The sequence below is a fragment of the Macaca nemestrina genome, chromosome X (assembly GCF_043159975.1).
Source record: "Macaca nemestrina isolate mMacNem1 chromosome X, mMacNem.hap1, whole genome shotgun sequence".
NCBI classification, from domain to species: Eukaryota; Metazoa; Chordata; class Mammalia; order Primates; family Cercopithecidae; genus Macaca; species Macaca nemestrina.
Genome location: NC_092145.1, coordinates 127,650,089 through 127,667,651, shown reverse-complemented (window position 1 = coordinate 127,667,651; position 17,563 = coordinate 127,650,089). Strand labels below are relative to the sequence as shown.

The window sequence follows — 17,563 nt, the reverse complement described above, 5'->3', positions numbered from 1 at the left end:
TCAAGATATTTCGAGAAATACCGCACAACATATGAAAAGCAGTTTGGGGAGAGGTGGGGTATGTTGCTCGCTGGTTCTATTTGAACCATCACTATATGGAACGGGCTGAAAATCGGCCAACTTGGGCTCACTTAAGGCTCCTATGAGCTATTCTTTATTGCCAGCACACATTAATTCCTGCTCTTTCTCTTCCCCCCTCCCCACTTACTGTTGTGAAATAGCATTAAGCCTGTTCAGAGAAGTTGGAATAAAAATATATGCGGGCCAATTAGGAGAGCAATATGGCTGCTGAATTGAGAAGGTACACTTAGTGTCTACTCATCCTCTGACTCTGAGCAAGAGTAATCTACAATTCAAGTTAAAATTCAAGTTTACCAAATGAAGCCATGACAGCTGCTACAATAGGGCTGGACCTGAACTATTACACTCAGTGAAAGAAGTCAGACACAAAATAACAAGTATTATATTGATATAAAATATCCAAAAAGGCAAATATGTATGGACAGAAATAGACTGACAATTGCCTAGGGCTACGGTTGGAGTGAAAAATGACTGTAAATGGAGAAGAAACTTCTTTTTAGGGTGATGGAAAAGTGCCAAAATTAGATTGCTATGATGGCTATATTACTCTGTAAATGTCCTATAAATTTTAATGAACTGGCGGGGTTGGTGGGGGTACTATTGATCCCTCAAAATAGTTTGAGAGGCTACCAAGAATCAAAACTAAACCAGGTTGATGCAAATTGAATTTTGCACTTAGAATGGGTGCATTGATGGTATAACAATTACATTTCAAAAAAGCTGATTTATAAAAAAGTAATCCTGACCAGTAAAAATAGCAGTCATTTCTCAGCCTCCAAATTTTTTAAATGAGTGGAAAACTTCAAGCAATCAATACAAATCATATGACACACCTAAAATAAAAGTGGTATACTACACTGAGTGTCTTGCAGATATTCTCCCACTTAATCATGATAAGAAATATATACACGTTTATTTTTATTTTTACTCTTTTGATAGTGAAGGGACCATGGTCCAGAACAGGGGTGACAATATACCAAATGCCACTAAGGTGCTAACTGTGGAAGTTTAAGTTCATGTTGGTAAATATATATACACACAAATGTATACATATATATTTGTAAAATGAGTTATTATGTGTATATATACAATGAGTGAATATTATTAGTGAATATAAGTTCATGTTGGTCATATATACATATATGTGTGAATATGACTGTATATATACAAACACACATATTGTATATATGCGTGTATATATACACACACACTCATTATATGCATACACATGCATATTGTATATATGCATATATATATATATATGGGTATGTGTATTTTTTCCACAAATCCTTCAATCCATTTTGCAGAGGTCAAAGAGACAGTCAGAAGACCCTATGCTCATGTGACTTAAAAATATAATTTCCAAATCAAATTATGGAGTTTGTATGTATAACACATTTATGAATAGAGATACCCATATTCTACTAACCTTTTATTGGCAATAATTTATGTTAAGAATACCCAAGACTGAGAAAGCCCCATTCCTTTGATAGTGATTGAAATTAAAAAATGCCTTTCTTTTTACAAGGCTATATAAACTCACTTATAGACAAGTAATAGAACATACATTTGTGGGAAAAAAAAATTACTCACCTATGACTGGGACTTTGTATTTTACCTTATGCCTACTTAATGAAATAAAATTTTGAAAAATATTCCTGTAAATGTACCAGAATCTATTTTATACCATGATGATCCTTAACATTTCAGATGACATGGTTGTATCAATTTAAAAAGTAACACTGTGGAGAAGGGTTTGTTATTGTTAGAAATACACATTTGTTTCACAGGTCAAGGGCAGAAATAAAAAATAAAAGCAAGATTCATGTTACCCAAAAGGAAACCATTCATCAGGATTCTTACCTGCCAGTGGAGGATTATATTCCAAATCAAACCAAGAGTCAGTTTATGATTTCCATCTACGATGTCAGTACTTCCAATATTCACTAAATCAACCTGTTCAAGAGAAGGGGAAAACATTTGAAGGTAAGAAACCAAATGCCTAGTTGCAATAACAATAATAAAAATGTGAAGGTAATTGCATTTAGCTATTTTCAGGGACTCAGCATTAAAGTTTTTAAAAAATAATCTAAAAATTAAACAAAATGCATTAGAAACCACTTTCCACAACAAGCATCCCATATATATTTACTTTTAGCGCATGAATAGATTACTGCAGATTAGAAAGGCCGACTGGAGTATCTCCAAACAAAATGTCATAAAGGATGTCTAAAATTAAGATATGCTTTCTAGTATAGAATTACAACTCAGAAAAATTCACCAGTACTTCCGTCTGTCTCCGAGGAGTGCCAGTATAATTAAGGCTGACTGCATTTTACTAAAATACCTCTGTTTTAGAAAGAATGTTAGGTCTCTAATAAACAATGGAGCAAATTGCCAGCTCTCTTATCTCTGTCTAGGACTGTGTTTGGAAATGAAAATCTGGCAGTGTTTTGCCTTAATCAAGGCAAATCTCTATGTCTCCTGTCCTTCACACTACTCAAATGTTTAGGTGGAGTAAGGTTAAACACAAGCATCTGAAAAATAAGCATGTGAGAAGATGTTCAATGTTGTTAGCCAGTAGAGGAATGCAAATTATAAACCACAATAATCTATCACTGCGCATGTATCACAATGGTTAAAATTAAAAAATGGTGCCATAACATGCTGGTGAGGGTGTGGAGAAACTGGATCACTCAACCCCTGCTAGTGGAAATGCAAATGATATAACCACTTTGGAAAACAGTCTGGCAGTTTCTCACAAAACTAAACATGTACTTATTATACAATCTAATAATTGGGCTCTTGGGCATTTATCTAAAGGAAATGAAAACATATGTGCACACAGAAACCTGCACGTAAGTGTTCATACTACCTCTATTTGTAATAGCCCCAAACTGGGAACCGAGATGCCCTCAAGGGTAGGTAAACAAACCATAGTACAGCCACACCATGGAATAACACCCATCAGTGAAAAGGAACAAACTATTGATACATGCAGCACATTAGATGAATTTCATGGGCATTATTCTAAGTGGGGAAAAAGTCATTCTCAAGAGGTAGCATACTATATGAGTCTGTATCTATGACAGTCTTGAAAAGACAAAGTTACAGAAATAGAGAACAGAGTAGCAGTTACCAGAGGTCAGGAATGGGGGTAAGATGTGGGGTAGCTGAATGTCCTTGTAAAAGGACAGTATGAGGGAACCTTGTAATGGTGGAACTGTTCTGATGGTGGATTTACAAATCTACACACGTAACGTTGCATAGAACTAAATACACACATATGCATACACATAAATATGAGTAAAGCTGGGGAAATCTGAATACTATTGGTGGTTTATATGAATGTTGACATCTTGGTCAAGATATCATACTTTCGTTTTATAAGATGTTACTATATCAAAGGGAAGATTAATCAAGACTAAGAAAGCATCATCGTCTGTATTTCATCTGGGGATTCCTCACATGGCAGTAGAAGAGAGAAATTCCTCCATAAGGAAAAGCCACTATAAATTTATCTATTGATTCACTGATTCACTAACTCAACAAATATCTTTTGGCTATATGCCAGGCAATAAGGTACTAAGAGCATGTAAAAGGAAAAACCTTCTGCTTTCATGAAACTTAATTCTAGTGATAGTGATAATCAGATGATATGCCACTGAAGATTAAAGCAGTTAAGCAGAAAATATGCAATTTTTAGGAAACAGACTCACTCATACTGTGGGAAGCATGGCTTGTAGGTATGTTTTGGCTTGCCATAGACCTGACTCTGGGGAGACTTAGATCAAGTAATAGGCACTTATATTCCAGTAACCCCTACCCAATGTCATAAGACTTGTCACTGTGTACGCAGGAAGATAGTTCCTCCATTTCCTTATCCCCATAAACGGTCTCATAAGGTCCAATTTCCACTATATTCAGGCACTGGGCTCAGGCCTGATAAAGGGAAGCAAGGTACTATCCCTAATGTCAAGAAGTTCACAACAAAGGTCACATAATAAAAAAGTATCTACCATTAGGCTCTAGCAATTCTACCTCTACATTTATAACCAAAATAATTAGAGATTAAGATATTTGTAGACCAATGATCATAGTAGCATTATTTGCAATAGGCAAAATGTGAAAACACCCAAATGTCCATCTACAGATAAATGGATAAACAAAATGTGGTATGTACATACAACGGAATATTTTCAGCCTTAAAAAGGAATGAAATTCTGATACAAACTACAACATAAATGAACCTTGGAAACATATGCCAAGTGAAATAAGCAAGACATAAAATGACAAATACTGTATGATTCTACTTATGTGAGGTACCTAAAAAAGTCAAATTCATAGAGAAAAATTGAAGTTATTAAAGGCTAGGGGAGGGAAAAATGGGGAGTTATCATTTAATGAGTATGAGTTCAACTTGGGATGATGAAAACATTCTAGAGATGGAAAGCGGTGATGATTACCCAACAATGAAAACATACTTAAAGCCACTGAATTATACACTAAAAAAAGTAGAAAAAATAGTACCTCAAACCCTATTTAGGGCAATGTACCTGAATATACATTTCTCAAAAGACAACAAACTAATGGCCAGCACATAAATGAAATAATATTGAACATCACTAATCATCAGAGAAATGCAAATTAAAACTACAATGAAATATTATCTCACACTGTTAGAATGGCTATTATCAAAAAGACAAAAGACTAAGTTGTGGCCAAGATGTGGAGAAAAAGGAATCTTTGCACACTGTTGGTGGAAATGTAAATTATTGTAGCCATTATGAAAAACAGTATGGAGGCTTCTCAAAAAATTACAAATAAAACTACCATATGATTCAGGAATTCCACTGCTGGGTATATATTCCAAAGGAAATGAAATCAATATGTCAAAGAAATAACTGTACTCCAGTGTACATTGCATTGCTACTCAAAATAGCCAAGATAGGGAATCGACTTAAGTGTCCATCAGCAGATGAAAGGATAAAGAAAATGCAGGTATACACACCTACACACACACACACTGCAATACTACTCAGCCTTAAAAAGCAGAGAATCCTGTCATTTGCAACAACATTAATGAATCTAGAGTACGTTACATCAAATGACATAAGCCAGGAACAGAAAAACATTACATCATGTCACTCGTATATGAAATTTTAAAACGTTGAGCTCATAGAATTGAGAGTAAAACGATGGTTAGCAGGGGATAGAGCTTGGAGGAGGAGGGTTGGGGAGATGTTGGTCAAATGATACTAAATTACATTCAGATAGAAGGAATAAACTCAAGAGATCTATTGTACAACATGCTGACTTTGGTTAACAATAATATTGTATTTTGAAAACTGCTAAGAGAGTAGGTTTTAAGTTTCCTCACCCCCAAATGATAAACATATAATGTATATATTAGCTTGAAACATTCCACGATGTCTAGATATTTTAGAAAATCATATTGTACATGATATATACAATTTTTTGCTAGTTAAATAAAAAAATAGTTGTATGGCAAATTTTATGTTATTTGTATTTCACCACAATAAAAAAGAAGTCATCGGAACACACACACGCACACACAGCAGCAGCCGCCACAGGTAATACCTAAATAAATGTTCTGGCTTTTTTCCAATAAAATTTATATCCATAGGAAAAACAATTAGGTAGGCAACTGTGTCTCATGGAAGCCCAAGGGATGGGAAAAAGGAAGTAACAGTGTGACAAGGTAAGCAGAAGACGTAAGATATATCCATGTATTCAGTATTGATTAAATCTGTAAAGAAAAAAATAGATTGGAATGAAGAAGTGTCAGGTGGAGAAAGCATGCCAGAAAGACTTCAGATGACTGGGGGTAATTAACTGGGAATATGGAGATATTGTATTCAGGGACAATATGGCAGACAGCTACTCTTTTTATTAGGTTCAGGGGTACATGGGCAGGTTTGTTATATAGGTAAACCGCAGGTCATGGGGGTTTCATGTACACTCCTCTCCCTCCCCCCACCTTTTACTTTCAAGTAGGCTCCAGTGTCTGTTGTTCCCCCGTTTGTATCCATGTGTTAACTTTTTTGTTGTTTTTTGGTAGACGGAGTTTCACTCTTGTTGCCCAGGCTGGAGTGCAGTGGCGCCATCTTGGCTCACCGCAACCTCTGCCTCCCGGGTTTCAAGTTATTCTCCTGCCTCAGCCTCCCGAGTAGCTGGGATTACAGGTATACGCCACCACACCCACCTGATTTCGTATTTTTAGTAGAGACGGGGTTTCTCCATGTTGGTCAGGCTGGTCTCCAACTCCCGACCTCAGGTGATCCGCTCGCCTTGACCTCTCAAAGTACTATGTTACAGGCGTGAGCCGCCGCACCCAGCCTAACTCCCACTTACAAGTGAGAATATGTGGTTTCATTTGGTTTTCTGTACCCGCATTAGTGTGCTGAGGATAATGGCTCCAGCTGCATCCATGTTGCTGCAATCTCATTCTTTTGTCTGGGTTGTATTCCATGTGTATACCTACCATATTTTCTTAATCGGTCTACTGTTGATGGACATTTAGGTTGATTCCACGTCTTCGCTATTGTGAATAGTGCTGCAATAAACATGTATGTGCATGTGTCTTTATCGTAGAACAATTTATATTCCTTTGGGTATTATACCAAATAATGGGGTTGCTGGGTTGAATGGTATTTAAGTTCTTTGAGGAATCACCATACTGCTTTCCACAATGGCTGAACTAATTTACATTCCCACCAGCAGTCACCACACCTGGCCAATATCTTATGCACACATTTTCAGACACTGATGCTTCTATTGTTATCATAAAAATTCACAGGATGTATCTACTAGATCAGAGTGTGTGTATATACATACATAAACATGCTCTGATCTAGCAGATAAATCCATATATATATACACACACACATTTCAGGGAGATATAGATATATCTATACATATATATACAGACATCTACACATATACACATATATAGGTATACATACATATATACGTATGTATACATCTACACATATATACAAACATACACACACATATACACATATATATGTAATTTTAATTTTAGTAGGTGTTTCTACCTGCCTTCCTAGAAACAATGTAGTATTTCATATTTTAACCAGAGTATATAAGGGTAGGCTCTTCTCTCACCAGGAAATTTTTGTTTTGTTTTAGTTTTGTTTGTATGATCAATAAAATACATCACTTTTTTTTATTTCTATGATTCCTTGTGCATTTGAATATATTTTTGTATGACTGACCTATTACAATTCCATCTGTGAATTGTCTGTTAATATGTCTTGCTCATTTATTTCTATATGGTAGTTTTCTTTTCCCTTCTTGAATTTTAAGAGGTCTTGGTAAATAAGAGCTAACATTTATAGAATGCTTACCGCTTCCAAAATGTGATATCTCTTATAATTCAACATAATTTTTGTATTTCATTGAAAAGTAAGGCTGTCTTACAGATTTATGATTTTTATTTTTTGACTGTTAGTACAAAGGTTAATCTGACATCACAAAAGGAATTGTGGAGTTTTCCTTTTCATATGCTTTGGAATAGCTTAAAGTATATAAATTATTCTTTAAGGGTTAGGTTAAATTCATTTGTGTAGAATCCTACACTTTTCAACGGTACATCTTTAATAACCTACTAAATGTTTTCTGCAGCAATTAGTCTAATTTTCCACTTATTCTTATCTCAATTTTAGTGATTTGTATTGTACTAGAAAATCAAGTTTTCCAGAATTTTGCAAAATTGTTATCAAATTGCTTTCAATTTTCCTTTAATTTCTTCTGCATCTGCTGTCATGCATCTTTTCTCATTTATCTTGTCTAGTTTTTATTCTAAGTTTTCTTTGTTATGACTGGGATAGCTTTACCTATTTCATTAATCTTTTCAAGAGCCCACTTTTAAATGGATTAATCTTATTCAATTTTCTATGTTGAATGCAATTTTTATTTTTTTCTATTTTTATAATTTCTTAAGATACACACTTCTTTTATTTCCATCTTTTAAAAATCTTATGGCTATACAGTTCTCTCCGAATACAGATTTCACTGTGCCTACATCATTAGAGTGTGTATGAGTTATATAAATTTCACCAAGAGCTCATGAACATTTTACATTTATGTGCATTTTACTAAGAGGGAAATAGAGTATCAAAAATAAATGAAGCTTCCACAAGGTCTGATTTAAAACTGTGTCTGGATAGAAGATATTTCATTAATTACATCTAGTGAATTCTCCACAAAAAGCTTTAAGAGACTCTCTCCAAGTTAATAAACATTTCACACCATGATATAGACAAGGAATATTATTTTGGTTGTGTTTTGTCTCTTGCTGCACATGTCTTCTTCAAACTACCAAGGAGTATAAGAAACACTAATTAATAACTATGAAGACTCTAGAGGAGGAAGGTATTTGTCATGCCTGAAAGGGTATTGTTCATGGCATTTATATTACTCTTGAATGCCTCATATTGACAGTCTGGTCTGTTTTGGCCATGAATTCTCATAAGCTCGTTGCTGTTATAATGCTGTATTTCTTACTATTAGCTGTAAGTCATAATGTTTTTAGGAATTCAATACTATTTACTCTTAATCATCACCATGCCATACAGTAACTTCTCTTTTACATACTTTTTTCTAATACACATTCTGGAATTATGTCTTTTAAGAATTATCAGTCTAATTGCTAAATAACTGAATGGTAAAAACAAATACTAAAACCTTTTAAAATCTGTGTTAAGTGAATGATTACATTTGTCTACTAAGCAAAACAGAAAACATTAATACGACATATATGTTAACATACGAGCCTACTGTATCAGTGTTGTGACATGCCCTCTATGGCTGGAAATTAAATATTGGGGTCACTATGGTTACCCAAACTTCTGGTTTCCTGTTTTGCATAATGAAAGCATCTGATACCAAATCAATAGGTGTGAAAATTGATATTCTGTGTGAAAATGTAATAGCATGCCTTGAATTTTTGCAGAAATAAGTTAACCTATGCAGGACATTTGACTTTTGTAGTTCCTGTCAACAGGCCTAAGATTTTACTCATAAAGTAACATTGGATGCTGTCTCAGAGTTTTACACTGTTAGCTTTGGAAGTTGCTTTATTCAAATGTAATTTTGGAGAATAGAAAATCTCCATCGTTTGCTTTGACATAATGGAAACTTATTGTGACTCTAGCAGAATATTTAAATGTGAACTATTTAGAAACATCTCGAGTTAGAATAAGCAGGCAGCAAGAATTGCACATAGAAAATCTAATATCTTGAATTATTCTTTAGAACGTAGTAGTCTCCTGCTGTCTATTTTAAAGGCATGGGACAAGAATTGAAGGGGGTCCCTCTTCTGTCTCCACACTAATACTTACAATATGTAATTTTGTATAACGACATATATTTAGTAATTCTAAGATTCCTATATAATCATTTCAGAGAGCATTTACTTCCAGGTATTCTACCTCCTAAATAAGTTTGCTAACCACTGGGCTATGAGGAACAACTCTCGTCATTTGTTTATTTGAGAGAGGCAAAAAAACCTCACTGTTTTGTTTTATCCCAGTTTCCTTTGGGAGCATGGATGTAATTTCTAGCATGGTCAGTGATATTTTCTTCAAGCTACGTTTAGATATCCCATGGTGGCTTACAGTAAAGGGATTTATACTTATTATATTGATATATTCAAGATTTAATACTACTTAAGAAGACCTTAATATTAAAGTAAACCTGAAATATGATGGTTTTCTGAAAGATTACTGACAGGAACAAGTTGGTGTTATTTTTTGCTTTACAAAAAGAATAGCAGACTAGGGTTCATCAAACAGAAAACAGTAAATAAGGCTTCAGAATGAGGGGCATGTAACTTGAAAATAATTTCAATAACCAAGTCAAATAATGAAAATTGAAGTTCTTAGGGCAGAGCAGAAGGAGAGAGAGAAGGGAAAATGATGAATAAATGTAAGAGTTATATTCCTGTACAGTGTGTGTGTGTGTGTGTGATATGTGGTTTCTGTATAAGAGAGAAAAAAAGTGACAAAGTTCTGACAAAGCTTTAATGGATTTTTTTCATACAATTTTATTTTTGTTAGATGCAGAGAAAGAGATGGATGTTTAGAGGTTTGTGTATCATTTAAGCATTTGCGGTTTTAACTTGGAAGTTGCAGAAAGTTGTATTTCATTCACAGGGGAACCATCATCTTCATAATATATGGTATCTGCCGCCTCTTGCCTTTTTAGACAACCAGTGGCAAGGACATTTCAGAGCTACAAGCTCTAATGAAAACACATCCTGCATCATTCAGCCAATTGAAATTAGACTAAAGCCGGTGGTTTCTCACATTTGTTTCAAAGGAAGTGATTTTCCCAGATCATTTCAGAGTTTGATATTTGTCCTAAGGAGAAGTCACTCTTGTTCCCTCATATGCAGTATAAAATACAAGCATTTTTAAAATTAGCTAAGGGAGGGGGATAAGGGTAAGCACATTTTTCACTCAGTCTTGGTGATTTTAACTAGATATGAAATGATACAAACTAAATATTATAAAATAATTTCACAGAAAGATTATGAAAGGAACCATGAAATATTCTTAAAAGTTTGAGTTTACTTCCTTAAAAGGAATCTTAAACAATAACTAATGGGGAAATTCCACTCATTGAAATTTATTATGTAAATAGCCTTCGTGACACTGAAACCTCAAGCATGTACTTCCACCATCTATTTGGTTCTTTCATGTTCATTTCTTTCTCATGAAGTGTATATAAACTGAGAAGTTCCTTCCAACATTCTATATAAACAGAATTTGCTTTTTAAACATGTTAAGTGTCTTTTATCAGATGTCTGCCATCATGTAGCCAAGCTAAAGGCTTCTCCATATTCAACAGAAACTTCTCAAGTATTTATATAATCCTTCTAAATACAATGCATTTTTAAAAAGATAAAAAAATATACGAAAAGCAAAGTAGTTTCATTGCCCTGTAGCATGTGCTTTTATACCACATTTAAGAGTTACACTGTTTAAAATTTCAAGACTGATGGGCATAAATCATACCTATTTTCTTCCATTGAGAGATGCATGTATTGAATCTTTTATTAAATCATAAATAGTTCAATATATACAACCTAAAGGGTGGGCCATATTGCCACTGTGGACCTGGCTTTCCAATGACAGCTTTTTATTCCCTTCTGTATCGCCATATTCCAAGGATTATTTTTGATTCAGATATAGAAATTTACATTAGATAATTTTTGAAGCACATTTTGGCCTTGACATATTACAAGATTTAATTCTCGGTAACCCACTACAAAGATAATATCTCTGTCTTCAGTGATTAAGTTTTACATATTTAGTCATTCTTTAACTATTTTTGACCACTCACTATATGCCACGCATAGAATGTTAAGAATAGAGATAAATTTAAAACTAGACTGTTTCAACAAATTGCTTATGGACAAGTGAAATGTTAAATTTTCTTTATATTTTGGATGTGTTTATGATCACTCTGATACATCGCAGGAGAATTATTTTTAATGGAGTCATGTTTTCATTTACTTATCTACTGCCTCTTTGACAATAAAGAATCGACGCAGTTAATACAAGTATCTTATAATCCTAAGAAAATATGAACATTTAATGGCATGAAAGACATAAAACAAATATATAAAAATAGAAGTTTTGATGCAGGTAATCTGGTTGAACGTATTAATAAAATGCAAACTAAACTTTTTGGGAAAGTAGCTCTTTTAACTAAACTCACCAAAATTTCTTATATAGAATATATACTAGAGGGCATTGCTTGAGAAAATGGACACTGTCCTCAATACTTTCACAACTTAGAATGAACGATACATATACTTTCTGTATATTATTTAATTTGAATTGTTATATTAGGTATCTTTTATCTGGCAATATAGAATGTCACTTTAACAACAAAATCAACCCATATAGCCCCATCTTTTTAAGCTCAAGTCATGTATGCTCATTTCAAGGAAAAAAAAGCAATAGCTACAATAAAAATCTTAAAAGATACTTGAGTGACATTATAAAAAACTAGATGTACCATATGACCCAGCCATCCCATTACTGGGTATATACCCAAAGGATTATAAATCATGCTGCTATAAAGACACATGCACACATATGTTTATTGCGGCACTATTCACAATAGCAAAGACTTGGAATCAACCCAAATGTCCATCAGTGACAGACTGGATTAAGAAAATGTGGCACATATACACCATGGAATACTATGCAGCCATCAAAAAGGATGAGTTTGTGTCCTTTGTAGGGACATGGATGCAGCTGGAAACCATCATTCTTAGCAAACTATCACAAGAACAGAAAACCAAACACCGCATGTTCTCACTCATAGGTGGGAACTGAACAATGAGATCACTTGGACATAGGAAGGAGAACATCACACACCAGTGCCTATCATGGGGAGAGGGGAGGGGGGAGGGATTGCATTGGGAGTTATACCTGATGTAAATGACGAGTTGATGGGTGCAGCACAGCAACATGGCACAAGTATACATATGGAACAAACCTGCACGTTATGCACATGTACCCTAGAACTTAAAGTATAATAATAATAATAAACAATTTTAAAAAATTATATTTCAATTTAAAAAAATATATTTTTAAACAATACTATTTATAGTCATAATTATCCCAGCAGACCTCCGTATGTGAACATAATAGGTAACTGAGTGTATCAATTTTAAGTTGAATATATAAGAAATAAATCAATACTATTTTCCCTTAAAGCAAGAGGTATACTAAAGGGGATGGGAAGAATAAACTCACCCAGAAAATTATTTTAAAAGAGAACATGCTGAAATTTGAGTAGTTATATTATCTTCCATATGAATGTGAGTTTAATGAATACGAGATTATGTTTGTGTATTTGTATCTTCCATAACAAGTATTTTGAAAGAAGTAAACATTTACTATTAATGCATTTCGCAGATGATAAAGTGGATCAAAGTCATGGCATCATTTGCCAAAGACCCAATAGTTGATAAGTTACAGAGTTTACAAGATCTACCTCTTCTGCAAACTTGAGAATTAATTCATATGAAGTGCAGATATTTTACAGGCCTATTGTGTGGATTGACAATTTCGTGTAAGAAATACTTGTCTAACAAATTAAATTTGCAATTTGTATTTTAATACTAGATTTTATGAGTAATAAATGGAAGTAGTTTATAGTCAAATATATTCTGACATGCTCCAAAATATATATTATATGGCTATTTAAGTTTCTGAATATTTAAAGGACACATAAAATTCTAGTTTTAAGAACATTTTAGAATCTTCTTTATCTAACATTATATGCCAGCATGTGAACAGTATATCATTTTTCAGATCAGTGATATTTGACAACCATTCAGTCTAATTCAGTGACAATTTCCAATGATGGGATTAAGTGAATATTTGAACATAGCTGTCATCTGAATTTCCGCCCTAGACTTTTTAAATACTCACCTTGGATTTGTGATTTAATATATAGCAATGACTATTTGCTTTGTAGCATCTCACATTGTAGATTTGAAGTTACTTGGTAAAACTTGCCACCTTGTGATAGACAATTGATGAGCTGGTACTATGAACATAATTATTAGATCTACAACCATTGTCAGTTAATATTAAATTATATTAAGTCAGCAAAGTCTTGGTAATGTTCCTAGGGTATATTTCAACACTATACCTTTTGTATGAATCTTTATAAGAGGCATTAGAATTCATAAAATGTAAGCATGGAAATCTTAAGAGGGAAGACAAGGACACAAGCTTAGAGAAAGGAAGACAGATCATAATACATCTGCGGGGGGGTGTAGTTTAAAGCACCATAGACAGTTAAATCTCTATCAAATTTGCAATTTCTAAGTTCCTTTACCATACCAAAAATTAATCATTAAACTAGACACAAAATGATTAAAAGTGCCAATACCTAATAGAGAATGCTCATTGATCACAACTTAGTTATATCCAAGGAAAATATATTGACAAGCCAGTTTAAATTACCTATTAAATATCTTTGAGAGAAGAGAGTTCAGGAAGTGTAGAATTGAATTTAAAATGCATAATGAATGGCACTACTCACAAACAAAAGTGGGACAGGGCAAAGAAATAGAAAGGCTGTATAAGAGATGTTTCATCTTAGCTGGGATATGCTCTACCTTCAAAAGCTCGTAAATAAAAAGAAGCTATGGATACATTTTTACCTAGAGCTGATGTGGAGTCAAGAATAACCACTTAGTAGCATATTCTCCCCTTAGGATTTTGTATTTTGTTTGCTTTTTAAAATCACAACCAACTATTACAAATGAGCTTTGCTCTCAGCAAATATCGCAATAAAGGTATCACTGCACTTGGAAGTACTTTCTTCTCAATAAGTGACTTTCCAAAATACATTATTGATAGCAGGGATAACTTCATGCTAAAACAGCCACCACAAAGAATGCAAATCGGAACACAAACGTGGTGTCTGAGCTCTACAGATATAAGCTGAGTGGCATTCAAGTGAAGATAACAAGTTAAACACCAGGACAGGGAAAGGAAAGGAAACTGGGGAACAGGGTTAAATTGAGGAGCTAGTTTAGAACTACAGAATATGCTAGAACTAGTGATTTATGGCAAAGGGATAAGCTAAAATGGAGGAGACCCTAAGGAAAAAAAAGAAAAATGACCTTGACCTTATGATCCTGAAATTACCAAAAAGTATCATTTTGAAAAGACACTTCTAACATTCCTTTAAAAATGAGAGGGCTAGTTTTTTGAGTGATTTTTAAAGCCAGGACTTATTTTTTAATAGGTTTATAAGAAATATGAAGGCTGTTCATATGATTTTCTATTAGCAATTATCAATTTCCTGGTGTGTGGACAAACTTATCACTGGTGTTCAATTTTTTTTTTTCTTTTGGAGACAGAGTCTTGCTCTGCCAGACTAGAGTGCGGTGGTATGATCACCGCTCACTGCAACCTCCACCTCCCGGGTTCAAGTGATTCTCATGCTTCAGCCTCCCCAGTAGCTGAATTACAGGCACCGACCACCACACTTGGCTAATTTTTTTTATTTTTAGTAGAGACGGGGTTTTGCCATGTTGGCCAGGATGGTCTCGAACTCCTGACCTCAGGTGATCTGCCCGCCTCAGCCTCCCAAAGTGCTGGGATTGCAGGCATGAGTCACCACGCCTGGCCTCAACTTCATTTTTTATAATAAACATATATAGTATTTTGGCGTAGAACCCGTTTTTGGTTTCTGTATCTCTTATATTTAATATTTCCCTTCCATTTTTAAACTGCATACATTTATTTTTCTCCCTCCCTGTTCAGATCACTTTCATAAGATATTAATCTATTTCATATTATAAGGAACTAGCTTTATATTTTATCTAGTGTTTCTTCTGTTTATCTTTAGTTCCTACTTTCCTTAGGGCATTTTTGTAACATTTTTAGTTGAAAGCTTGATTTATCTTTTTTTTTAATGAAGATAAAATCAAAGACAAAAATTCAGCCTCTCCGTAGAGCCTAAGCCATTTCTTATGGGTTTTCATGTGGAATGCTTTTTCCTTCACAAATGTAGTTTTATACTCTTGGTTTCTTATTTAACAAGCCTTAACCAAATTGAATTTACAAGTGTATTATTAGTTTCTAGTGTTATTAAATATGAATTTTGAAAGTTTGTGTATAATGACATTTTCACTGCAATCAAATATATTATCCATTTATAATTTGTGTATGTGGCAGGAAATTTTTTTAGTATTTTCCTATGCCTTCAGTAAGTTCACAACAAAGGGCAGATATCAGAAGTGACTCTTAGCTTGTCTTTTCTGGCTCTGGTTTTCTCCAGAAGAATAAGGAGGAGTCCTTAGTCCCCAAACTAGCCAGAAACCACTTCTACTCCCTGTCATCGAATAGAAGTGGTATGGCCTCAAAGGTGATTGGCTTCCCAGTACATCCAACAAAGAATGGGCCCTAGCCAACATTAGAGTTCTCAGTATGCAGATTCTCAAGTCCTCATTTTGCCCAGAAACAAAACAAAACAAGACACCTGAAATGCCAATTATACTCTGTTTTCCACTCCTGCTTCACTAACCCACTAAACTTCACCTCTTCTTTGTATGCTATGACTACATCACCTAGCATCTCTTAACCTCGGACTTCTGGTTAGACTAAACTAAGGAGCAGCACTGGCAGGACATTGGAGGATTCTATGGAGAGCCTAAGGTATCACCTTCTCTCAACTTCACCAGGCAATGATTTGAAAATAACTGCATTCTTTAGATACCTAGGGGCTCAGTTCACAGTTGTATCCAGTGGCCCTCTCCCAAAGTGAGGGATTTTATCAAATTCATAGCCCTCTCTCCTTGACTGCTTAGGTTTAGATGTAGTAAAGGTTATTAACTCATGCTAATCCCTGCATTCTTCACCACCGTGTACTTCCTTTAATCCTGCTCACATTTCTATAAATATTCCCCTCATTACACTCTTCAACTTTTTGTGTATGCCACGTGTTTAGTATCAGGACAGTTAATACACTTGACTTCACAAAATACCTTAAAATTGTATAGTGAATATATCAGTGGATACCTCAATGAACTAAAGATGAAAATGCGTTTGCCCTGCCTGTGAAAGACATCACATAGATCTACTGAGCTCTAGCCATTCCATAGGCTTAGGGGAGAGCATTTCCAATAATTTTCTGAATGCCTGGTTGAGAGTTCAGATTTGAATTTAGTTAATATAACTGAAGTTTTTAAACTATTGCTGTTCTTGCACATCCAACTTTATAGGGGGATTTATTGATAATGCTCACATTTTATAGAAATATCTACTATGATTTTGGAGTGTGGAGATACAGAAAATCACTATTAAATCTACAGTTATTTGTACTCTCAATCTTTTGCTGTTAAATGTGTTGTAAACTTAACAGTGGAGAATTAATGGCTCTAAAAATATATTTCCATCAATTTCTCTTCGTGGATTTAGCAACATTTCTACTATGCGATATGTTTTCGTTATTGACTATAACTGTCTTGAATAAAATGAAACTCTAAGTTAGTATTCTATCACTGATTTTTCATTTTATCTGATCTTTTTTGTATTATACTTTAAGTTCCTGGGGTACATGTACATAATGTGCAGGTTTGTTAAATAGTTACACACGTGCGATAGTGGTTTGCTGCACCCATCAACCCATCACCTAACATCAGGTATTCCTAATTCTATCCCTCCCCTAGCCCCCAATCCCCAAACAGGCACCAGTGTGTGATGTTCCCCTCCCTGTATCCATGTGCTCTCGTTGTTCAGCTCCCACTTATAAGTCAGAACATGTGGTGTTTGGCTTTCTGTTCTTGTGTTACTTTGCTGAGAATGATGGTTTCCAGCTTCATCCATGTCCCTGCAAAGGGCATGAACTCATTTTTTATGGCTGCATAATATTCCATGGTGTATATGTGCCACAT

General features: G+C 34.4%; 1 protein-coding gene across 13 annotated transcripts in view; it reads right to left on the bottom strand.

Annotated features, from left to right (window-relative positions):
- Window positions 1–17,563, bottom strand: part of LOC105490348 (dystrophin) — a 2,266,916-nt gene that overhangs the window by 1,737,848 nt on the left and 511,505 nt on the right. For all 13 annotated transcript variants that reach the window (XM_071089080.1, XM_071089088.1, XM_071089087.1 and 10 more), the window contains exon 5: window positions 1,945–2,037. In XM_071089080.1, the coding sequence (XP_070945181.1) occupies window positions 1,945–2,037 (93 nt within the window). The remainder of the gene's footprint in view (window positions 1–1,944; window positions 2,038–17,563) is intronic.